Source organism: Oryctolagus cuniculus, chromosome 16 (assembly GCF_051225735.1).
Source record: "Oryctolagus cuniculus isolate XC-2025 breed Fujian yellow rabbit chromosome 16, ASM5122573v1, whole genome shotgun sequence".
Lineage (NCBI taxonomy): Eukaryota > Metazoa > Chordata > Mammalia > Lagomorpha > Leporidae > Oryctolagus > Oryctolagus cuniculus.
Window position 1 is genome coordinate 15,774,782 of NC_142882.1, and position 25,975 is coordinate 15,800,756.

The following is a 25,975-nucleotide window of genomic DNA, read 5'->3' on the forward strand; positions in this document are numbered from 1 at the left end:
AAAAAGATTTTTAGTGGAACTCGACGAACTGAAACTAAAGTTAGTATAGAAGTCCAAAAACAGATAGTACAATTCTAAAAATGAACAAAGGTACACACCCTTCTACATATCAAAACTTTTTATTACACCACAGTAAGTAAGAGTGTGGCATTGGCTCAGAATTGGTTTGATCAGTGGAAAAGGACAAACTGAGGACATATCCATGCATATATGGAAACTGTACAATCATGGAACAAGGTGATCTTAATTGCTGGACTCATTGCCTAAACAACAACGGTTTTTAGTTTTGCTTATTTTACAGTGTTAGAATTCAACTTCCTTTTGATTACAAAGTTGAAAATGTGAAGAAATGCATGAGAAAAATTTCAGGATCCCCTAGAACTGCGTTGGTTCTTTAAAGCTTTCAAAGAATTTTTATCAGGTTTTATGAGAATAATGTAGCACTTGGGGAGGAAGATGCAGCCCAGGAGCCCTGCACTGGAGGCCAAGATGGAGAAGATCTCCACAGCCACCATGACCTTCCCCTTGGTGCTGTGGTAGACAGGCAGGAAGGTCACCCAGACACTGCAGAACACCAGCATGCTGAATGTCAGGAACTTGGCTTCATTGAATGCGTCAGGCAGATTCCTGGCTAGGAAAGCCACAGTGAAGCTTGCCAGGGCCAAGGAGCACAGGTAGCCCAGGACACAGTAGAAGGCAGTGACTGAGCCCTTATTGCACACCAGGATGATGTGGTTAGGCTCAGAATGTGCATCTAACTCAATAAATGGAGGAGAAATTCCCAACCAGATGCCACAGAGAGCCAGTTGGATCAAGGAGCAGATGGGAATGATGAAGTTAGAAGCTCCTGATACCAGCAATCGCCTGATAGTTCTTCCAGGTTTTGTAAATTTGAAGGCAAGAATCACAGTGATGGTCTTGGCCAGCACGGTGGAAACAGCCACTGTGAACACAAGGCCAAATGTAATTTGCTGGAGAAGGCAGGTGGCTGTGTTTGGACGGCCAATGAAGAGTAAGGAGCAGAGGAAGCACAGGAGGAGGGTGATGAGCAGGATGTAGCTGAGGGTCCTGTTATTGGCCTTGACGATGGGAGTGTCTCGGTGCTTCACAAAGACCCAGAGGACGGCAGCTGTGAGGACAGAGAAGGACAGAGCCACGGAGGCAAGAGCCATCCCCAGGGCATCCTCAAAGGCTAAGAATGTCACCAGCTTGGGGAGGCAGTGGTTTCTCTCCATGTTTGGGTACTCGTGATCTGCACACGGGATGCACTGCTCTGCATCTGCGGAGAAAAGGAAGACTGTTTCCACTTCACAATTTACTCCTTTTTCCCTGTTAAGGAAAATGGTCCCCTTTGCAATGTCATGGTGAGTCCAGCCTGCTCTAATGTGTACCAGGACACACTAAAGTATATTTCTGCACTCCTGACCCAGAGAGAATGCTCGTCTCTAGGTGTAGGAAGCTCACTGAAACAAGCTCCTTAGCACATGGGGCTCTGGGGACTCATTTTGTCACTCAGAGATATTTCTTTCAGTGTTTTATTTTCTCAAAGTGATGTAGTTCCTGTATTTCATATGGGCATAGATTCTTCCAAACCCTCTTCTCTACTGTCCCTAGTGTTTTTCTCTGGAGAAGCTTGTGTTCACATGGGTTAAAATATTTGTCTGGGGTTACCAGGTTTAAGGTTTTTTTTTAATACTCAAATGTAGATGACCTATTTAAAATATCTATCCCTCCTAGGACTTCCATACATCAGTCAATACTCTAATTTCCTGCATGGACTCATCACTCTTTCCATATAAATGTTGATATGCTGTGATTGCATAGAAAAGAATTATTGCTATTAGTTTTTTTAAAGTTTTTTTTATTTTTTTAATTTTTTGACAGGCGGAGTGGACAGTGAGAGAGAGAGACAGAGAGAAAGGTCTTCCTTTGCCGTTGGTTCACCCTCCAATGGCCACTGCGGCCAGCGCACTGTGGCCAGCGCACTGCGCTGATCCGATGGCAGGAGCCAGGTACTTATCCTGGTCTCCCATGGGGTGCAGGGCCCAAGGACTCAGGCCATCCTCCACTGCACTCCTGGGCCATAGCAGAGAGCTGGCCTGGAAGAGGGGCAACCGGGACAGAATCCGGCACCCAGATCGGGACTAGAACCCAGTGTGCTGGTGCCACAAGGCGGAGGATTAGACTAGTGAGCCGCGGCGCCGCCACTACTAGTTTTTTAATGGTTATATGGGAGTGATATTTTCATCACAGTATTGAAAGAAAACTTTCCACTCCTTTTCACTGAGAGCATGGCTTGTTCATCATTTTAGTCATGTGAACACCACATGGACACCACATTGTCTCTGTTGAAGTAATACACTTCTGCAGCAGCAGCATGAAGGAAGTCATTAAGAACAGGCCAGTTGGTGACCATGTCTCTCTCTCAATCATATGTCAATTTAATAAACAAAAGTAGATTCAGTGTTGTGGCATGATATGTAAAGCCACCAGCTGCAATGCCAGCATCCCTTATGGACATTGTTTTGTGTTCCAGTAATCCATTTCCAATCCAGCTCCCTGCTAATGGCCTGGAAAAAGCCGCAGAAGATGGCCCAAGTACTTGGGTCCCCTGAACCCATGTGGGAGACCCAAATGAACCTGGCTGCTGGCATCTGCCTTGCCAAACCTGGTCAATTGTGCATGTCTGGGGCTTGAATAAGTAGATGGAATCTCTCTCTCTCTCTCTCTCTCTCTCTCTCTCTCTCTCTCCTCTGTAACTCTTTGAAATTAAAAAAATATTTTTTAAAAGAAAGGAAATGATATTAGTTGGTCCACACTTGTAGTAAAGTGCTACTCAGGTTTTAAGTTGGTAATCATACAAGCTTCATGGACTGGAGGACTGGAGGTGTTATGTAGTTGCATAGTTATTAGGATGTTTTGTCTGTATATTTCACTCTTATTTTCTCTTATTCTAGTATAGAAAACAAAAGGACAAAGGGAGGCACTCATTATGTGTACTACACAGCACGCACTATGTAAAAGACCCAGCACAGAAAGTAATACAATATTCCCATCACAATTCCTGTGAAGTAGCTCCCTGTTTCTCAGGTGTGTATGGAAAAGTTTTGATTTCAAGATTTCTAGAAATCCTTAGGGAGCCTTAACAAATGCTCATCTGATATTTTTTGTTCAGACATTAGTAGGCCTACTAGAAGATCTCAGATTGAGACAGCCTCATCTAGCACTGGATGGAAAAGAAGGATATCAGAGAGAATCAGTGTCAGTGTTGAGCTAGAGAGGATGAGCACCACCAGACTACTGAGATGGCGAGAGTGAGCATACAACAAGTGTATGGAAAGAGTGAGTGAAAGTGTGCATAGAGAACAATGGGGCACTCTTATCCCATTATAAAGATTCTTGGTTTCCTTTTTATCTAGAAATAGTTAAGATGGTGGAGTTTTCATAGTGAGTTACATGTTTTCTACCTGTATGATTGGAAATGTCTCTCTCTGGACAAATAACACAAATATAGCAGCAGACAGCTCTTCCTTCCTGTGGCATTTTCCTGAATCCTGGACCACACCTCTGGCCACATAAAGACTGAGGAGTCTGAGGGGGAAAGAGAAGCGATGGTCATTGTTTTGCACATCATTAGGCACTGTGATAAGATGTCTCTATTTGCCCCATCACTCTGAAGGTCATCACTGTCTTCCCCATTCTCTGTCTTGTTGATTTTTTCATACATCCAATTTGTAGTTTCTATGATGCTCTTTCCAGGTTTGTCAATTGTCTACCAAACATTATGAGGGTACCTGATTGCTGTAATTTTGTTCATCACCAGATCTATTCTTCTAGGCCTTTGTTTCTTTCTACTACATTTCTTCCTCTGAAATCTTTAACATTCATATCATTATTCTGTAATGTGTATATTTGAGACTGAGTATTCAGAAAAAGACAAGGCCACAGAGAAATGATGAGCAAATGTTATAAAAATATGGATTGTGTATCTAATCCTCTTCTGGACTTCTAGATTCAGGAAAAGTATCAATTTCAAGAAACTAAGAATGCATTTTGGGCATAAAGCATGATAGTTACATAAATCACCCACAAAATTCCCTGGGGGATTTTGACAGTAGAATGATGGTAAAACATTTGACCACAGCTGTGAGATGCTATGCAGAAAAGAAACTGCACTTATTGGCAACCACAATGACAATGAAAATGAGAATGTTTTCTACAAATAGGCGATGGATAGATCAACTTATAATTTACTTGTGTTCATGCTGCATTAAAATATATGACTCTCACCATATTTAAGATATCACTGTTCTTCTAAATCTATATATCTATATATATACATGAAATGAAAATTTTTCACCTTATATAAATAAAAAATTGAAAAAATTTAGAATTTCTGTACACATGTATTTTGTAATTTTATGTCTATATACTGATATCTATCTTTATTCATTAACATTGCTCATTTTAGTCACTCAACATCTGAATGCATAATTATTTCCAAAGTAAAATCATCAATAACTAATACAAACATAAACTTCTAATACACATTGACTCATATATGTGTAAGGGACACCATATCTTTTGAAGCCAAGATGATAATTGAGAATTGAATGCTTATTTAAAATCTCACACTTAATCTCCTCTCAGACCCTCTGTATGTATCGAATATTTCCATGGATCCACACCTTCTTGAATGCTATAGGCCATTCTATCATCTCTTCATTGAGGACCAAGCCTTGGTCATGTGCACTCTCAGAGGAGAACTCCCCGATTTTAAACAGCAAACGAAATCCAGCAGGAAAATTCACAATGTTGTGGATATCATAATGTGCCATATGGTGTCTTGTTTCATGGAAGGAAACATCCTCCCCAGCACTGTTGGTAAATTGGATTTTCTTCAGGAGTGGATGAAGCTGGAGGGGAGGCACAATTGGAAAGAGGGAGAACATTCAGATTAGAGGTGGGAGGTGCATATGACTGAGAAATCCTTCTTTTGCCTCCTGTGTATCCTCAGGGTTTCTATTTGGTGGAGGCTGACTTTTGTCTGAATGATCATCATATCATTGTTCAAATGCAGGGAATTCTACCCCCCAACACCCATTAAAATGATGGGGACCATTTGAATCCAGAGAAATCACAGGATGTGTCCCACAGGGTGGCTGACCTTGAAAGATTGTTAGAGGTTTAGGAAAGCTCATCTTAGTTTTCCAAATGTGAACAACATGGCTTTATATATGCGATATCTTGATTATTGTGATGGTTCCATAGGTGAGTGCAAACATGTGCACTTTTCAAAATATACCCCCTACCAAATAGAATGAAATCCTCTCTTTGACAAAAAATGGATGCAACTGGAGACCTTTATCCTTATGCTTACTGAAATAAACCAGTTCCAATCAGAAAATATAATTTGTTTTCTGTGATGTGTAGTAGTTACTATAGATGCAAAGAAAAACCCCACCATGTATCAAAATGAAACTGATATCTTGGATTTCATTTTTGCTTATCATCTTGTGTAAGTTCCTGTGGAACATGGTCTTTCTACTTTTCATTTATGAATCATTATGATTACTGTGGCATTACACCTGTGATTATAAAGCAAATTGAAATGCTATTTTTGCAAAAATTAAAAAGAAAGGAAGGAGGGGAGAATGAGAGATGGAGGGAAGGAAGAATGGATATCTTCTTAGAAATGTATCTATGAAATACATGAAATCTATTATGTTCATATCAATATTTTTTTACTTTAGCAAATTTGGGCTGGCCTTGTGGTGCAGCAGGTGAAGCTGCTGTCCACAGTGCCCAGCATCCCTGTGAGTGCTGGTTAAATTACTGTTGTTCTACTGCTGGTTCAGGTCTCTGCCAATGTACATGGGAAAGCATTAGATGATGGTCCAACTGCCTGGGCCCCTACACTCACATGAGAGACCCAGTTGAAGCTCCTGCATCCTGGCTTAGAGTGTTCCCGGTCCTGGTCCTTGCAGCCATTGTGGAGTGAATCAGCAGATGCAAGATCTGTCTCCTTTTCTCTTTCTGTCTCTCACTCTCTTACAGTAACTTTGATTTTCAAATAATTTTTTTAGAGTTTAACAATATTGAATAAAATATCAGATGAATTCTGTTAAATAAATTAGAAATCCAAGCATAATTTTTCATAATAAAGTTTCTGGAACCTGACATCCCTGGCTGCTGCTGGCAAGTCCAAACTGATAAACATGTGTATACAGTTTATGTGTAATTCTATTTGTATAACATTTTCAATGAAATAATATCAGAAAACTTCCAACAGAGGCAAATTGATAGAAACAACCAAATTCAACAAATACTCAGGAGCCCCAACAAATTAGACCAGAAGAGAAATTCACTGCATCACATTGTGGCAACACTCAGCTCAGTGAAACACAAAGAAGAAATCCTAAATTGTGCCAGAGAGAAACGATGAATCATATTTAAGGATAATTTAATCAGACTCACCCCAGATTTATCGCAAACACTACAGGCAAGGAGATAATGGCATGATATATTCCAAGTTTTAAAAGACAAACAATGACAACCTAGAATAATATACCTTGAAAAGCTATCATATATGAATGTAGGGAAAATAAAGATTTTCCACGACAAACAGAAACTGAAGGAATTTGTATCCTCACATCCAACCCTACAACACTGGCTCAAAGACGTGCTGCACACAGAAATACAGAAACAAGAACTTCACTACAAAAAAAGGTGAATGTAGAAAATGAGCCAACTAAACTACAAACAAATCTCAAAATACATAAACAGCTTGTTTAAGGAACCATGACTGGAAAAAGACAGTATTTAATAATAGTCACAGTGAATATAAATGGCCTCAACTTGACAACCAAGAGAGACAGACTAGCGGATTGAATTAAAAAAGAGAATCTATCTATATGCTGCCTTCAGGAAACACACCTTATCAGCAAAGATGCATGCAGACTGAAAGTGAAAGGGTGGAAAAAGATATTTCAAGCTAACAGAAATCAAAAAAGAGCTGGGGTGGCCATCCTAATATCAGACAAAATAGGCTTTAACACACAAACTATTAAAAGAGAGAAAGAAGGGCATTATATAATGATTAAAGGATCAATCCAACATGAAGACATTACTATTATAAATGTATATGCACCTAATTACAGGGCACCTGACTACTTGAAAGAATTACTAAAGAACTTAAAGGGAGATATAGATTCAAATACAATGGTTACAGGGGAATTCAGCATGCCACTCTCACCAATGGACAGATCAACCAGACAGAAATTCAACAAGGAAACAACAGAGTTAATTGATGCTATAGACCAAATAGACCTAATAGATATCTTCAGAACATGTCACCCCACAGCCACAGAGTTCACGTATTTCTCCCCAGTACATGGAACATTCTCTAGGATTGACCATATGCTAGGCCATAAAGGGAGCCTCAACAAATTCAAAAAAATTGAAACTATACCATGCAGCTTCTCAGACCATAGCACAGTGAAACTCAAAATCAACTACCCAAGAATCTCTACACCATATGCAAATACATGGAGAATGAACAACATGATTCTGAATGAACAGTGGGTCATAGAAGAAATCAAGAGAAATCAAAGGATTTCTAGAAACAAATGAAAATGAGAGCACAACCTATCAAAACTTGTGGGATACAGTAAAAGCAGTGCTAGGAGGAAAGCTTATAGCAATTGGTGCCTACATCAAGAAACTGGAAAGGAACCAAACAAATGACCTCTCAATGCACCTCAAGGATATAGAGAAACAGCAGCAAATCCAACCCAAACCAGGCAGAAGAAAAGAACTACTATAGATTAGAGAAGAAATAAACAGAATTGAAACAAACAAACAAAAAAAACAATACAAAAGATCAACAAAACCAGGAGCTGGTTCTTTGAAAAAATAAACAAAATAGACACACCATTGGCCCAACGAACTGACAAAAGGAGAGAGAAGACCCAAATCCATAAAAGTAATGATGGTAATTGGAATGTAACTACACAACAGAAATAAAAAGAATCATCAGAAACCATTACAAAGAGATGTAAGCTAACAAATTGAGGAACCTGGAAGAAATGGATAGATTCCTGGACCCTTACAACCTTCCTAAACTGAGCCATGAAGATATACAAAACATAAACAGACCCATAACCATGAAAGAAATTGAATCAGCAATAAACCCACTACCAAAAAAGAAGAGCCCAGGACTGGATGGCTTCACCACTGAATTCTACCAGACTTTTGGAGAACAACTAACCCCAGTTTTTCTCAAGTTATTCAAAACAATTGAAAGGGGGGAATCCTCCCAAATTCTTTCTATGAAGCCAATATCATCTTTTCTTTTTGACAGGGGAGTTAGACAGTGGGAGAGAGAGACAGAGAGAAAGGTCTTCCTTCCGTTGGTTCACCCCCCAGATGGCCACTGCAACCGGCGTGCTGCACCGATCTGAAGATAGGAGCCTGGTGCTTCCTCCTGGTCTCCTGTGTGGGTGCAGGGCCCAAGCACTTGGCCATCCTCCACTGCTTTTTCAATCCACAGCAGAGAGCTGGACTGGAAGAGTAGCAACCAGGCAGAACCGGCACCCCAACCGGGACTAGAACCTGGGGTTCCAGTGCTGCAGGCAGAAGATTAGCCTAGTAAGCCATGACGCTGGCCAGCAATATTTCCTTAATCCCTAAGCCCTGGAAAGACACAGCAGAGAAAAAAAAACTATAGACCTATCTCCCTGATGAACATAGATGCAAAAATACTAAACAAAATCCTGGCAAACCGAATCTAACTACACATCAGAAAGATCATTCACATGAACCAAGTGGGATTTATCCCTGGTATGCAGGGATGGTTCAGTGTTTGAGAATCAATCACATTAACAAGTTGAGAAACTGAAATCATTTGATTATCTCAATAGCAGCAGATAAAGCATTTAACAAAATACAATACCCTTTCATGATGAAACTTTAAGCAAATTGGGGTTAGAAGGAACATTCCTCAACACAACTAAGGCAATTTATGATAAACTCATGGCCAGCATCATATTGAATGGGGAACAGTTAGAGGCATTTCCATTGAAACTGACATCAGACAGGGATGCCCACTCTCACTATTGCTATTCAATATAGTCCTAGAAGCTTTAGCCAGAGACATTAGGCAAGAAAAAGAAATTAAAGGAATACAAATGGGAAAAGAGGAAGTCAAACTATCCCCGTTAGCAGATGACATGATCCCATGTATAGGGGATCCCAAAAATTTTTGTAAGAGAATATTGAATCTCATAGAAGAGTTTGGTAATGTAGCAGGATACAAAGTTAATGCTCAGAAATCAACAGGCTTTGTATACCCTCACAATGCTGTGGCTGAGCAAGAACTTCTAAGATAAATCCCAATCACAATAGCCACAAAATATTGAAGTACGTTGGGATAAATTTAACCAAGGATATCAAAGACCTCTATGAGGAAAATTACAAAACACTAAAGAAAGAAATAGAAGAAGAAACAAAAAATGGAAAAATCTGCCATGTTCATGGATTGGAAGAATCAATATCATCAAAATGTCCATTATCCCAAAAGCAATTTACAGGTTCAATGCAATACCAATCAAAATACCAAAGTCATTCTTCACAGACCCAGAAAAAATGATGCTGAAATTCATATGGAGAAGCAGGAGACCGTGAATAGCTAAAGCAATCCTTTACAATAAAAACAAATCCAGAGTATTCACAATTCCAGAATTCAAGACATACTACAGGGAAGTTATTATCAAAACAGCCTGGTACTGGTTCAAAAACAGATGGACAGATCAATGGAAACACTGGAAATCAATCCAAACATCTATAACCAACTCATATTCAACAAAGGAGCTAAAACCAACCCCCTGGAACAGGGACAGCCTCTTTAACAAATGGTGCAGTGAAAACTGGATGTCAACATGTTGAAGTATGAAACAAGACCCCTATCATCATACACCATATACAAAAATCCACTCACCATGGATCAAAGATCTAGATATATGCCATAACACCATGAAATTAATTGAGAGCATAGGGGAAACCCTTCAAGACATTGGAACAGGCAAAGAATTCTTGAGAAAACACCAGAGGCACAGGTAGTCAAAGCTAAAATAGCCAAATGGGATTACCTCAAATTGAGAAGTTTCTTTACAGCAAAAGAAATAGTCAGGAAAGTGAAGAGGCAACCAACACAATGGGAGAAATTATTTGCAAACTACATGACTGGTAAAGAATTAACAACTAGACTCTATAAAATGATCAAGAAACTCCACAACAACCAACCCAATATAAAGATGGGCCAAGGACCTTAACAGACATTTTTCAAAAGAGGAAATCCAAATGCCCAACAGACTCATGAAAAAATGCTCAGGATCTCTAGCCATCAGGGAAATGCAAATCAAAACCACAATGAGGTTTCACCTCACCCCAGTTAGAATGGCTCACATACAGAAATCAACTAACAACAGATGCTGGCGAGGATGTGGGGAAAAAGGGACACTAATCCACTGTTGGTGAGAAGGCAAACTGATAAAGCCACTATGGAAGACAGTTTGGAGAGTCCTCAGTAACCAGAATATAGCCTTACCACATGACCCAGCCATCGCACTCCTTGGAATTTACCCAAAGGAAATTAAACTGGAAAAAAAGAGCTGTGTGCACTTCAATGGTTATTGCAGCTCAATTCACAATAGCTAAGACATGGAATCAACCTAAATGCCCATCAACAGATGACTGGATAAAGAAATTATGGGATATGTACTCTACAGAATACTGTACAGCTGTTTAATAAATGAAATCTGGACATTTGCAACAAAATGGAGGTATCTGGAAATCATTATGCTGAGTGAATTAAGCCAGTCCCAAAGGGACAAATATCGTATGTTCTCACTTATCGATGACAACTAACTGAGCACCAAAGGGGAAACTTGTTGAAGTGAAATGGACACTATGAGAAGCAATGACCAGATAAGCCCTTGTCTTGACTGTTGAGGAAGAACTTACTATTTTATTCCTTTTAGTATTTTTTGTTCTGCTTAATACCATTGGTTGAACTCCTTAGTTAATACACAATTATTCTTAGGCATTTAAAATTAACAGAAAAGTGATCTCTGTTAAATATAAGAGTGGGAGTAAGAGATTGAGGAGATATACAGTTTGGCACATGCACACCCAACTTACCTCCAATGGTAGAGTTAGAAATATGCCAGGGGATTCCAATTCAATCCCATCAAGGTGGCATGTACCCATTCCATCTCACTTGTTAAAGTGATCATTTTAAGTACATAATTGTCAAAGAGATTTCACAAATAAGACCAGTGTCTGTAAATAATGAAGGATAGAATTAAAAGGGAGACAATGATCCTACGGGGGAAGCAGGATGCACAGCAGCCTCATAGAATGGCAAATGCCCTGAACAGCACTCCAGACTCAGAATCAACCCTTGGGGCATTCGGATCTGGCTAAAAGGCCCATGAGAGTCTCACAGGCATGGAAAGCCAAGGCACTGTGGCAAAAATGACCTGAATGAAACATCTCGGTGAATGAGATCCCAGCAGAAAGAATGGGCCATCAAAGAAGGAGGCACCTTTCTCTGAAGGGAGGAATGGACCCCCACTGTGATATGGCCTTGACTAAATAAGATCAGAGTTGGTGAACTCAGGAAGCTTCCAAAGCTTTGACAGCTCATGGCAAGAGCCTCGGGTGATTACTGACTTATAGATAAGAGTGTCAATTGTTAACTCAACAATGGGAGTCACTGTGCACCTGCTCTCCATGTAGGATTTCTGTCCTTAAAGTGTTGTACTGTAAGAATTGACAGTAAAACAACTAGTCAAACAGTACTCTATATCTTGTGCGGTTGGGTGGGTGCAGTCTTTTGAAATCTTTACTTAGTATATACTAAGTTGATCACCTGTATATAAAGATAATTGAAAATGAATCTTGATGAAGAGTGGGATGGGAGAGGGAGTGGGAGATAGGGCGGTTATGGGTGGGAGAGAGGTTATGGGGGAAAAAGCTACAACAATGCAAAAGTTGTACTTTGTAAATTTTTATTTACTATATAAAAAAACAATACCCTGATGGCAGTTAGTATCTGAACAGTGTGTATTAACTCTTGACTTTCAGAGTCTCCTGACACCTGTTGTGGGACAGCCAATTCTTTAAAGGACTATCATTATGTCTTCACTAATTTGAACCAAGAACTTCATAAATATTCTCTAATCTTATATTTGTAAGCCTTCTCGGCCAGTACATTTACTTTTAAAATGTGAGTCTATCAAATCACAAATAGGATGTTAATTAATATTGGATGTAATCTCAGAAATTACATAGTGAAGTAAACATGCTGAAGTCAATTTAATTTACATATATGTATAATATAGAATATATATTTATCTTCTGTGAGACATTCAATTTATTTGATTTACTCAAATAATTTGATCAGGATATTTTCCTGTTTCAGAGTCATTTTATGATAAAATGTGCACCCCACTGCTATTTGCCCCAGTAATGTCTCACAGAGGGCATGGACTACAGCACACAGCTGTAGGGGATATTATTATAGGGAATATAGTTGTTGTGGGATATGTCCAGAGTCCACATTTCCTAACCTTACATACATTCCAACAAAAAGAGTACTTTTGATCATTTTTTCTTCCCAGTCTTTGTGATGAGCTGTGTTAGGATATTCTAAACATTGCACTATACTCTGAGAAACATTATTCTATGATATGTCATTATAGAATCTGTATTGAAAATGTTACATGGAGCTAAACTCACTCCCTAGATTAAGTCTCATCAACAAATGCAGACATTTGGATTTCCACATGCAGAGATTTTAAATCAGACTGCTACCTCATACCCTATACAAATATCAACTCATAATTTATCAAGGATCTAAACCTAAAACCTGAAACCATCAAATTACAAGAGGCAAACACTGGGGAAACACTACAAGTCATTTCCCTGGCAAGAATTTCTTGGATAAAATCCAAGAAGTAAAGGCAATAAAGGCAAGAATATACATTAAGCTAAGTAACTTCTCATCAGCAAAAGACACACTCATCTAAGTGAAGACACTACTTACAAAATGGGAGAAATATTTGCAAAACATGGTTCCAATAAAGTATTAATCTCCAGATGTATAAGGAATGCAAGAAACTTAACAACAACATAACCAACAATCTAGTTAAGAAATGAACTAAGGATATGAACAGGGATTTTTTCACAGGATGAAATACAAATGCCCAAGAGAAACATGAAAAGAGGTTCATGATCACTAACCATCGGGGAAGCACCAATAAGAACTAACGTGGGATTTCACTTCACCCCACTTTGAATGAATATTATCCAAAATTTGAAAAATAGCAAATTCTGCTGAGGATCAGGAAAAAAAGGTACCCCAATACAATGTTGATGGGAAGGATTATAAGCCAGTACAAACATAATGGAAGACAATAGAGGAACTCCTCAGAAAACCAATATTGGTTCTACAACATGGCCTAGTTGTCTCAGACCTGGGAATGTATCCAAATGAATTGAAATCAGGACAAGAAAGAGTCTCCTACACTCCCAACTTTACAGAAGCTCAATGCACAACACATAAGATGTAGAATCATCTAGAGGTCCATCAACTGATGGCTGGGAGAAGGAATTGGTGAGATACTTATATATATATAAAATATCATATTATATCATCTCACATATATGAATATTACACAGCCATAATTAAGAATGAAATCTTGACATTTAAAACTGGAGGTCATCACAGTAAATTACATAAGCCAGAGGTACAAAAATATTGTTTCCTCTCATTTGTGTTAGTTAATATATGAGTATAAAATTGTGTGGACTTTAGATAATTTCCTATGTAATTATAAGTAGTGCTTCGCTAAATCAAATCATAGGCCGGCACCATGGCTCAATAGGCTAATCCTGCACCTAGCAGCGCCAGCACACAGGGTTCTAGTCCCAGACGGGGCGCCAGATTCTGTCCCGGTTGCCCCCCTTCCAGGCCAGCTCTCTGCTGTGGCCCGGGAGTGCAGTGGAGGATGGCCCAAGTGCTTGGGCCCTGCACCCCATTGGAGACCAGGATAAGCACCTGGCTCCTGCCTTCGGATCAGCGTTGTGCACCACCCGCGGCAGTCATTGGAGGGTGCACCAATGGCAAAGGAAGACCTTTCTCTCTGTCTCTCTCTCTCTCTGTCCACTCTACCTGTAAAAAAAATAAAAAAATAAATCAAATCATATTATTGACAATATGTTCCTCTTTCACACATTAAAAAAATTAAGTGGTTGCTACTGAGGACTCTTGCAGTACTAGTAATGCTATGTTATTAATATGGGTGTTGGTTGTAGTATGATAAGATGACAAAAAACTCTTTTATCTGTAGACTTATGTGCATTTCTTAGCATATAGACCATTTTAAAATTATTTTTAACATGTTGCATAACAGAAAATATATTTAAAATGCTCCATAGCAGATAACAAATTCTCCACACGTAGATAACAATTACAGATGTATCTATGCCCAGTCTGTTGTGAAAGAACCCACTTTCCATTATACCTGATCATGGCAATCTCAACATGAAAACATGGTCATGTGGTACTGCAATAAAAATACCTGAGGATGCAAACAGATGTTCAATAAATGTCCTGTTCTGGGAGATGTTTACCTGCCATGGAAAAATCCTTGGTTGAGTTGCATCTCCTGGAGATCCCTTTTCTATTTGCTCTGAAAGCATCTTATGGAGGGCATGGGCCACTGCATACACAGCATTGTAGATGAAATAGCTGGAGTCAGATATGGTCAGCATGTCAATGCGTCCTGGGAAAAACTCAAAGGAAGCATTTGGTGGGCAGACTCCAATTGTTCCACAAAGTGACCCAGTAGGCAAGCAGTGAAAAGCATGAAGCCATAGTTGACTGAGGAAGAAATCTTCTGGGTAGTGGGAAGGGTCCACTGTCTTGACAAAGTGGTTGAGGCCAGGGATTTCTTCCTTGTGGTATGAAAATGAGAAGCCTCCATGAAAAGAGTGTAGCATGTGGTCTGTCTCCTTCACAACTATCTCCCACTTTGCAGCCATGATCCACACCTTCCCCAGGGTTAAATAGAATTTGCTTAGAAATTCCATGGTATACACACTCCTTACATCACCATATAGAATATGCACATTTGCAGATGAAATTCGAAGCCCTGCTAGGAAGGATATTTCAGTTTTTTCATATCTTGACTTAGTGTCTGGGAGCTTTATTATATTGGCCAAGCAGAGACCTTTCTTTACCATCTCGGTTTGAATATCCTGTAGGAACTTCTCTCCTTTCATATCATTAGATACAAAGATCACCACCCAAATCCAGCCAAAATGTAGTAGCAAGGAGAGCATTCCACAGGCCAGAGAGCTGTCACTAGTGGCCATCTGATAGAGCGATGGAAACTTGTCTCTCTCACTTAGCATGGGATCAAAAGGGCCATATGTGATCTGAATGGAAAGAAAACCGCTGTGATTTGACTTTTGTGGGTTTTGAGTTTTCTGTCTTGGGAAGTGATTTTGAAAAAGTCCTATGAAGAAATATCATGTGTAGGCATAAGAAAATTCTATCACTTGGGATCAGAGTAACTGTGCTTCAATGCCTGTTGCTTTTAGCAGAAGAAATGTACATCTTCATGCATAGCATGAAAGATAATGTGTAAGATACCCACGTTCTTCATGTATATTTGGGAAGAAGAAGGCATGTATTTTGGATTCAGAATCACCAGGACATTTGTCTTTCCCACCTCTCACCTCATGAGACATGTGGAGAACAGCTCCCACTGCAACTGGTGTTGTGTGTTTCCTCGGGGACAAATATTTTGTGTGGGTTGATCTCCTGATACTTTGAATTTCATTTGTTTTCACAGCATATCCTAAATTGTCTTGAAAAATATATTCACCTATCATCTCTGAGTATAGATAAAATTGCTTTTCAGACCACAGCTATTGCAGTCTGAGCTTGATGGTAATGTGTGCAGATTGCTACCTCTTTGTAGTGGGTCTCCATTAAGAATCCTGGAAATGTGAATACAGGCCCTGGGAAGCAGCTTGATTGGTTATGTGATTGGTTTCCTAACACCTACTTGTAAGATTTGGATTGAGTACTTTCACCATGGCCAGTGAGCACCAGCACTATGGTGGCTATTTTGTGATTATACTGTGAATGGGTGCACACTGTCTGCCTGTATTTGTTTTTTATTCTGTCAAACACTAAGATCTAAATCTCTTAGTTGCACATGGAAGTGAACTGGGAGTCCTGTGAAGGAATCTGCTGAATGTGAGGAAGTCAGGATTAGGTATAGGAGAGGGTAAAATCTCATCTAAGTGTAACTCAGCCCCAAACACTCCTTGATGATCTTCGGGACTGTCATGGACCTCAGTGGGTTCCAAATGGAAAGTCTGGGCCCAGGTCTTGATATACCCATGTCTAACATTCAGTCTTCCTAGGATATCTCTGCGCTGTGGGTATTTCCTGTCAATAGTCAGCAGTCAACTTTCTCAGCAGGTGGGGATGGATACATTGGGCCTAGACAGTGATCTCTCTCACAATCTAAGGAATTCCCCAGAATCTGTTTCAAATCGTGGTGCTATATGTGCAGTTGTGTTCCACATGACCCTTGCTTCAAATTGGACATGTGTGGTGGGAGATGGCAGAAATTCTCACCAGAATTCACAACAGATTTACCTGTGGGGTTTTGTACAGCTCCAACATTGTTCCAATTTCAGCTGAAAATGCTGACATGGTTCCAGCAATTATGGCAACCGTCTTGCCTTGTGTCTGGCAGGTGAAGTTAGGGATGAAATAAATGTTTCCAGTCAGCCAGTGCAGAGTGCTCCTTAGGGTGAACTGATCACTGGTAACAGAATTGTACAGCTGGAAACCCAGGGTCAGGTTGGGGAGGAGCTGGGGGTCCTTATTGATCTCCTGGATAGCAAAGTGGAAGGCCAGCACATATTGGTAGTTCTTCCACAGCCACCTAAAGAGAGGGGCAGCATCAGGGAGAAGGGTGAGACTATGGAATTCAGAGCAACAACACAGCCACACCCTGAGGCAGCAATGGTCAGACTCAGGCTTCCACACAGTGGTGCCTCAGCTCTGGCACATGGAGGAGGTGTGAGTGAGGTTCCAAGGGCTCTTAGAAGATTTTGGAATGACCCTCAGATTCCTCTGAAGCAAACTGTGTCCATGATCACACTCACCTTCCCTAGTCCTTCAGGAAAGCCTTGATGTGTCCCAACATGGGATTTCACTTTTACTTAGGGATGGAACCCAAGAGGCAAGCATCTCTGACTTGTCAGTCATTTTAGCGTTTGGAAGCATCTCTCATCTACTCACCATAGGGATTTTCATGAGCCCTTTCTGTAATTTTCTGTTATAATATACAAATACCAACAGAAGTATTTTCATTCAGTTATGTTTGTCTTGAAAATGAGCATTTCATTCAGAATTTCAAATTGTCAGAATACTTACAATGTTTATTTTAATTCACTCTTTTCCTCATGCACGAAATTCCATTTTATCTATTTCTCTATCTATATGCTACTGAAGTCTGTTTAGTTCTTAGATTTACTTATTTGAATGGCAAATTAATAGCATTAATTGAAATGTTTCTTGCTTTTAATCATTCTGCTTAAATGCAATTAATTATTTCATGAAGGGCTTTATTTTTCAGTGCTTGGTTACTTGTAGCTCTTGCTGTCAGTTGAAAGCTGAGAAGTTTGCTTCTTTTTCCCCCAAATACATGCCTGCCCGGTATTAAGTTCTGGACCGTGTACAAAGTTGATAAAAATCCTATAGAGATCATAAGCATTAGCGCTAGATATGTGTATTCATGACTGACATCTCACTCAAAACCCAAATTTTTTCAGTGTTCTTAACTCATCTTTCAAGTGTATGCAATAAGCTGCAGTGATAATAAAATAGAGATCTCTCCAAACTATTACTGTGATTCCTATAACCTTGAAACAAATTTAAAATATAAGAAATGTTTTTAATTAGATTCCACTTAGTGATCTCGATGCTATTATTTCGCAAAACATGGAACTTAAAGCAGTTTAGAATGGTGATTTGACACAGGATCCATGTTTTGAAATATGACCTTGTTTCATAAAAATGTGCAAAAGTACTTGTGTATGAAATATTTTTTAAACTTGGAAGATGTTTAAAAATTTGATGATAAAGCAAGATTGATTTTAGAATATGATGTCTAGAGGCAGAACAAGTCTATGATTGCTTCATTGATCAATTTTGCCAAATATTTAGTTTATAGGTAACACCAATGGTAAAGTTTATATTCAGAACATTGAAAAACATATATTCTTAGTAAATACATATGAAGTAATTACATTTCATCTACAAAGATGCTGGACACTTGCTGGTGGGGGAACAAGCATTTTATAAACCTTTAACTTTATCATAATAAGAATTTTGTTTTGTAGTAGTAATATCCTTAATTAGCAGATGAAGAACATAAGGCTTGATGTCATCAACAGAGAGAAGGCACAGTCAGAACTTTATCTCCTTTCTGTAAACAGTTCTCATACTCCTTCCAGTATCTACAGTGACCATGTAATTGACCTTCCAAACTGGTACACTTTTAGCAATAATATAGGATGATATTAATGAATACACAAGGATTATTGGCATAAATAGGCTGTAGGAAGCAAACCAGGATGTGTGATCATTCTAGATAAAATAAGTCTGTCTCACATGTAGACATCCACTGATTTCATAATGCATACTGTAACCATGCATAGCGTGTTTAGTTTGTCACATGAGAGGTACTTGGTAAATTATTTGATGAATAACCAATATTTTGTTCAGTATATCCTAACATTCATAAGGTTTAGGTTTTCCAAGTTGTGAGATATAAATCATATGAAATAAGTTGTATAAAAAAGACTGAATAGAATTTTGATAATAAAGAAAAACATGTATTCTTAATAGTTATATCAATAATTTACATCAATATTTTACATCAATAATAAGTAAGCACAAGTATCTTGATACCAAATGTAGACCTAGCTGTTACGATATTATGAGAAGGGGGCCGGCAGTGTGGCATACCCCATAAAGCTGCCGCCTGCAATGTTGGCATCCCATATGATTGCCAGTTCAGGTCCTGGCTGCTCCACTTCCAATCCAGGTCTCTGTTATGGGCTGGGAAAGCAGTAGATAGCCCAAGTGCTTGGGCCTCTGCACCAATGTAGGAGACTCCAAGGAGGCTGCTGGCTCCTGGCTTCAGATTGGCACAGCTCTGGCCATTGTAGCCAACTGGGGAATGAACCAATAGATGGAAGACCTCTCTCTGCCTCTCCTCTCTCTGTGTAACTCTGACTTTCAAATAAATAAATAAATCTTTAAAAAATAGTATGAGAAAAGTATGCTACAGGTTGATAAAAGCCACAAAATGGATAAAACATGGAAACATTGTGCAGTGAAAGGTGCCAGTCAATGGATGATAACAAATCAATTTCTATGCAGTCTCCACAACAGGCATCTATGCTTGTGGCATGGGCTCCTCCTGAGCAAAAGAAATTCTCAAAGTTCCCATACAGAATACCATAGATTAAAGAGTAAAGATTTATTTTCAGGGGCAGGTTCCCAAAAGACTTCCATTGAGTAGATTGCAAGTGTTGATGTATGGGAGGCAGTGTGTATGTCAGGTGGTGGATCTCAGACAAAAACAGCTTCTCTACCAAGCACATTTGTTAGCAATGACACCTAGAGTGAGTGCCTTAGATATAACACTGTCCTCAGGCCATTCTCTGTTCCATGGGTTTTGGATGGGGCAGGCAGGGGTGGGGATGGGGATATGGGCTGGAGTTCCATTTGTCTCATTAATTTCAAGATTCTAGGAGTCTGTTCAGGATATCAGATGAATACAAAATATATCCATCTCTCTCTCCTCCCATGAAGGAGTAGAGAAAAAAGTAAAATGGAAAGGGAAGGAACACCAGCCTTCATTGATCTGCATTCCTGAAACTTCTGTGTACATTTTTTAGAATTCTTAAGCAGATTAACCAATACAAGCACACACTCACTTGCAGTCTGAACCACAGTTAACACATAACTCAATGTTGGACTTACCAGTTTACTGTCATTTTATCCTTTGGCCTGGATAAAAAAGATAACAGGACCATGTCTGATTCTGGTTCCAGGAAGTAAAGGGGGAAAAACCCACCCAGTACCAGGTCTCCATCTCTGTAGACACTTGACCTCATGGAATTATCACAGTTCCAGGGAGGTATGTCCTGTGAACTGTATAAAGGATTCAGGAGTAGGTTGAGAAAAATCACAGTAAAGAACATGTCAACTCAACCCAACATAAAGTTAAAGTCTCTGTTATTAGGAAAGTCTCTGATATTAGGAAAAAATTCTTTTGGATTATATCTTCTGTCTCATCCCCCTGCAGGGAGAATAGATCTCTATGTAGGCACCCTGGTCCCATTATTGTTGTATGCCCTCAACCTATAAACAGTGTGTGCTAGTCTACTGAGTCACACAGGGACACAGCTAGAATCACAAGGAAGACATTTCAAAGGGAGTCACAGGGCTGAGGCCTTGCCTTAATGTTCCTAAGATCAGATGAGCTCTGACTTCTATATATTTTCATTGCTAAACTTCTGTCCCATCCCAGAACTCATGGCATCACCTGAGGCTATGCACCTGCCACTCTCCACTGTGGGAAAAACAGCTTTGGAAAAACATGCTTTGGACTCTATTTTGTCCCTGGAGCATTGTGGGATATAGCTCTGTAAACCTGTGTGCATAGGGGCCAAGCATTGTTAGGTCAGTCGCCTGTTTTTGGGATTTGGTAATTGTAGAAAAATTAGTGTTGGAATTAAAAAAAAAATCAGTTTCACTATTTCACATGATTCTTCATAGAGAAGACCAAAGGTCACATTCACCACTGATGACCCTATGTGTATAATAGAAAGTCTCTTCATGGCTGTGCCTAATGTCTCTCCCAGGCCTGCAGTATTCAAATGGAGAAATGGGCTTCATGATTTGCCAATGAGTATGCATATCCAGAGAAGGGCAGAAGTTCATCCCCAAACCGACCCCTCCACAAAGTTAATCCACTTACACATCTTCTTGTGTAATCTGCTTGAGTCCATAGTCCATCAAAATACAGTAATGATTCTCACCATATATGATTAAGCATTTCAGAATGTGTACAGGAAAATATGTAGCATCTATGTGTTTGTGTGTGTGCCTCTGTCTGCTTAATGTGCTTTTTTCTTCATGTTCCTATCATTCTCTCCACTGCTGATACCAACTTCCACGTCTAATAGACACTGGCTGAGGACATGTGTGAGAAACTTCATATTTTATGCATACATGTGAAGTGAGAATTAAATGCATATTTCAAAGTTTCACACATCAACTCCTCTCACCTTCCTCTGTTTCTAATTCATCTCATGAAGCCACACTTTCTTGAATGCAGTAGGCCGTTCTATCATCTCTTCACTGGTGACCAAGGCTTGGTCATGTGCACTCTTTCAGGGAAACTCTCCAATTTTAGCCAACAACCCAAGACCCAGAGGAAAATCCACACACTGTGGATATCATCGTGTTCCAAATGGTGCCTTGGTCATGGAATGATATGTCATCCCAAGCACTGTTTGCAAATTGGATTTCCATTGGAAGTCACTGAAGCTGTAGGACAGGCATAATTGGAAAGAGAGCAGTGCAATGAGTGGTGAGAGGTGCATGTGTACTCAAAAGTCCTTATTTTTCCTCAACCTCCCTATTCTCAAGGTTTCTTTTTGGTTGAAGTGTAGTGTTTTTTTTTTTTTTGTATATTTGAGGCCACCATTTCATGAGTTTAAATTGTGAGAAATTGATTGTTCATGCACCCTTGCAACAAACTGGGAATTGTTTTAACTCAATCAAGAAAAGTGTATGGGCCAGTGCTGCGACTCAATAGGCTAATCCTCTGCCTGCGGTGCCAGAACCCCAGGTTCTAGTCCCAGTCAGGGTGTGGGATTCTGTGCTGGTTGCTCCTCTTCCAGTCCAGCTCTCTGTTGTGGCCTGGGAGGGAAGTGGAGGATGGCCCAGGTCCTTGGGCCCTGCACCTGCATGGGAGACCAGGGAAAGCACCTGGCTCCTGGCTTCGGATCAGTGCAGTGCGCAGGGCCTCAGCAGACATTGGGGGGTGAACCAATGGAAAAGGAAGACCTTTCTCTCTGTCTCTCTTTCTCTCTCACTGTCTACTCTTCCTGTCCAAAGAAAAAAGTGTATGAAGTAATTGCAAGGGTGGTTAGGGTATGAGTTGTTGTAGAGTCCATTCCACAAAGCTTTGGTTGCAACTTTATGGAAGCTAATTTAGTACTTCAATAACATAAGCAAAACATGGATGGAGATATCAATATTAATTTGTGTAGCTCACACAAGTGTGAACATACAGGATTAGGTTTTTTAAAATAATTTCATTTTAGTTCAGAATTGAAATTCAAGATGTTTTTTGTTCAACAATTACAAATAAATCCAGGGATTTTTTTCAGATTTCACAATTCCTGTTTATAGACACCTTGTATTACCTGGTAGGCTCAAACTTACAAAAATGTAAAAATGCAATTTTATGTATACATATCATATTATATAGATTATTTTCTGTCTCTATCATTGGACTATTTATTGAGTGTGATTTTCTTTGATATTATGGGAATCTGGGTATGACCAAAAAGAAAACTTCCAAATCTTCTGACTATATTGAAATTATCTATACTGTGAATTAACCCTTTTCTTCTGGATCACATGATGCCTGATGTAGGATATATTAGGAATATATCATTGGAATCCTTTGACAAATTCACTTCTTTTCTAAGGACTAAATAAGAACACAGAGTATTTGAAATAATATTATTATAAGTGCAAATAGACATTAGATGGTGAAATAAACTTTCTGAGGTTAAATTTTACATCTGGGTATTTGCGTTTTCTCTAGAATTTAATTCATTTAATTAATTATATAATAATTATATAATAATATGTATATTATATATTATATTATAATGTATATATATTATATAGTATACATAATATATATTATATTAATTATATAATATATATAATATATATTATATTAATTCAATAGAAGCATATATAATCTATAGAAGCATTGATCTTCTATAGAATTTTCTTTAAGATATTATTATATAAATATATTTATTATTTATTATTTATACAATATATAAATATATAAATATTATTATATAAATATTATATATTATATTAATATCAATGTATTAATTAATGCATTATATAATTAATGTAATAGTAATATAATATATAATAATTATATAATATATATTATTATATTATTATATAAATATGTAAATAATTATATAAATATATACATATAATAATAAATTAATTATATATAAAGAAAATTAAATATATTTCTTAAATATATTCTACACATAAGTGATGGATTCAAATAATAAAGGTATAAATTTAATAAAAATCCATCTATAACTCCTGGAAAAAAAGGCATCCAGATATTGTAGTGATATTGCTTTCAAGATGAGCATGAGCATGTCTTCTACAAATATGCACAGACTACATGGTGATGTGAAGAATCTTGTCATTGTACACATTGTGGAAAAGTGCTTTTGCACATTGGGAAGATGTAGATCGTGGCAGCACCGTGGGGCATTGTTGTGGGTGAGGCAGTCCCCATGCTGTTCTACATCATTGTGAGCACAGATAAGATCACATTTCACATGCCCAGTGCTTTAGGAAGAGTGACTCCCCACTCATAGCATGAAAGAAAAAATGCACCATCACCGAGGCTGTGTATGCTTTACAATTCCGACTGAGGAAGACATGAACTTTGGATGTAGCATCATCAGGACAGTGGTCTTTCCCTTATTTTCTCCTCTTGTTTTTGGGCAGCACAACCCCCTCTCTCAGCAACTACTGTTATATGTTCACTCCATGACTAATGTAAATCTTTACTGCATTAATGTCTTACAACTTTGGGGTTCATGTGTCACCACAGCATAACCTGAGTTACCTTTTGAAAAACAATCAATTTCTAGCCCAGAACCCTCCAAAGCTACTGTATTCTGTGTTTGGCAGTTATATGTCCTGACTGTGGCATGTTTGAAATGGTTCTTCCATTAAGAATCTCTGAGCTGCTAATGCAGACCATTGGAGTCAGCAGAAATGGCCCATGTAGTTGGATTCCTAACACCTACATTGGAGACTTCTATTGAGTGCCTGGCTCTTGGTTTCTTACCAGAGCCAGATGGGCTTCTGCCATTGATGTGTGCTTTTAGTGAGAAAACAGCAGATAGGAGCTCTCTGTCTTTCTCTCCCTGTTTCTCTGCCTCTCAAACAAAACAGTAAGAGGTTGTAATGGGAATGTTCACTGGGTGTGCTTTGATGAAATCTGCTTTTGTGGAAGAGATTGTGGCAGGCTTGGGCTTGAGCAGATGAGTGTGTGAATTCCAGTGTAACTGTAACTGAGCCTTAAATGCTCTTTGGGGAATCTTCAGGACTAGCACGGCCCTCAGCTTCATCTGAAGTGGAAACCAGATGTCCAGGTCTTTACCTCTACACATTGAACAACCCTTGGTCCCTGGATGCCTTCTAAGAGAGTCTTGTCTTAGGACAAGACATTTTTGTGTGCTGTAAATATTGCTTATGAACCACAGTTCTGTGATTAGTCAATAGCCAATATTCACAGAAGGTGCAAATAGGTATATTATCCCCAGACAGGAATAAGAATGGGGTCTCTCAGGTTGCACTGCTTCCTACCTGTATTACTTCTTCCACTTGTCAATATTCTCAGAATCCAGCCAACTCTCTGGGATATGTTTTATGCCATGGTAGGATACCCATCCTTGGCTTCTACATTTCCCTTTCATCAGATGCAAGAGAATGGTGTGGGTGGAGCTTCACATATGGCTCTTTAGAATTAGGAATCCATTTGCCATTGGGGTTTTTAGAGTTCCAACGTGTTCTGGTCTAGGCAGAAACTGCTGACAGGGTTCCAGCAATGACAGCAAGTGCTTTGTATTGTGTATGGCAGTTATAGTTAGGGGGAGTAAATGCTCTTTGTAAAGAAAATGCAAAACATTCCTAAGGATGAATTGGTCCATGACAAAGGTATTGAGATTTGGAATCACATGGATAGATTGGGGCGGTATTGGCGGTCCTTATTGATCTCCTGGATGGCAAAATAAAAGGCCAACATGTTTGGGCAGTTCTTCCCTAACCACCTAAATGAAGTAGCAGATTTAGAGAGAAGGGTGATAGCCTGTCTTTCAGTGCAGTTTCACAGCCAAACCCTGAGGTAGCCAAGTCTGGATTCAGGGTGTTAGTGATGCTTCAGGGTCCCTGGAGGATCGTGGAATGTCCCTCTGACTTCTCGGAGGCAAACTGTGTCCGTGCACCACTTCATCTTCATGAGCCCTTTGGGAAAGCTTTGGTAGACTCCCATGTGATAGGTCATTTTTGCATAAGAACAGAAACCAAGGTTCATCTCTGTTTCCTGTAAGTTCTGGAATAGTTTGAATAGAACTTTGTTTGCCACTTGTTCATATATGTGAGAGTATTATCATCTCTGACCATATTCACCAGTGTGATTTTCCCAGCCTTTTTGATAATTTTCTACTCTTGTATATCAACTCTTGTCAAATAGGTTTATTAAGTTAGATTTTCAGTGAAACAAATGCATCCAATTCAGGACTTCTGGTATCAGAGAATTTACAGTGTTTACTTTGCTTCTATTGATTGATTTCCTGGATACTGAATTTACCTTTGTCTTTTCACATTTGGCAATTGAACGTTCTCTGTATTTTCCCATATTCCCTGCCTGAAAATATGAGTTCTTGGAATTTAAGATGGGTTTATGTTATTGTGAATAAGAAAACAGTTGTTCTGTTTTCTCACTATGAGTTGTTT

The 25,975-nt window shown here is 39.0% G+C and overlaps 1 protein-coding gene across 1 annotated transcript; it reads right to left on the minus strand.

Moving 5' to 3' along the window:
• Positions 1-365: 365 nt before the first annotated feature.
• LOC149121530 (vomeronasal type-2 receptor 116-like) lies at positions 366-16,798 on the minus strand. The gene is made up of 4 exons (XM_089315570.1): positions 16,742-16,798; positions 4,689-4,916; positions 3,468-3,591; positions 366-1,279 (listed from the first exon to the last, which is right to left on the minus strand). The coding sequence occupies exons 1-4, from the start codon at positions 16,796-16,798 to the stop codon at positions 366-368; spliced, it is 1,323 nt and encodes a 440-aa protein (XP_089171696.1).
• Between the last annotated feature and the right edge of the window lie 9,177 nt (positions 16,799-25,975).

Bases quoted from the DNA above. Each gene is read 5' to 3' on its own strand.
- LOC149121530 (XM_089315570.1), bottom strand. From the start codon at position 16,798: ATGTCAGCATTTTCAGCTGAAATTGGAACAATGTTGGAGCTGTACAAA. The intron at 4,917-16,741 runs GTAAATCTGTTG...CCTCCCCTCCAG, and splicing joins AGCTGTACAAAACCCCACAG to CTTCATCCACTCCTGAAGAA. The intron at 3,592-4,688 runs GTGTGGATCCAT...TTTCCCCCTCAG, and splicing joins GGCCTATAGCATTCAAGAAG to ACTCCTCAGTCTTTATGTGG.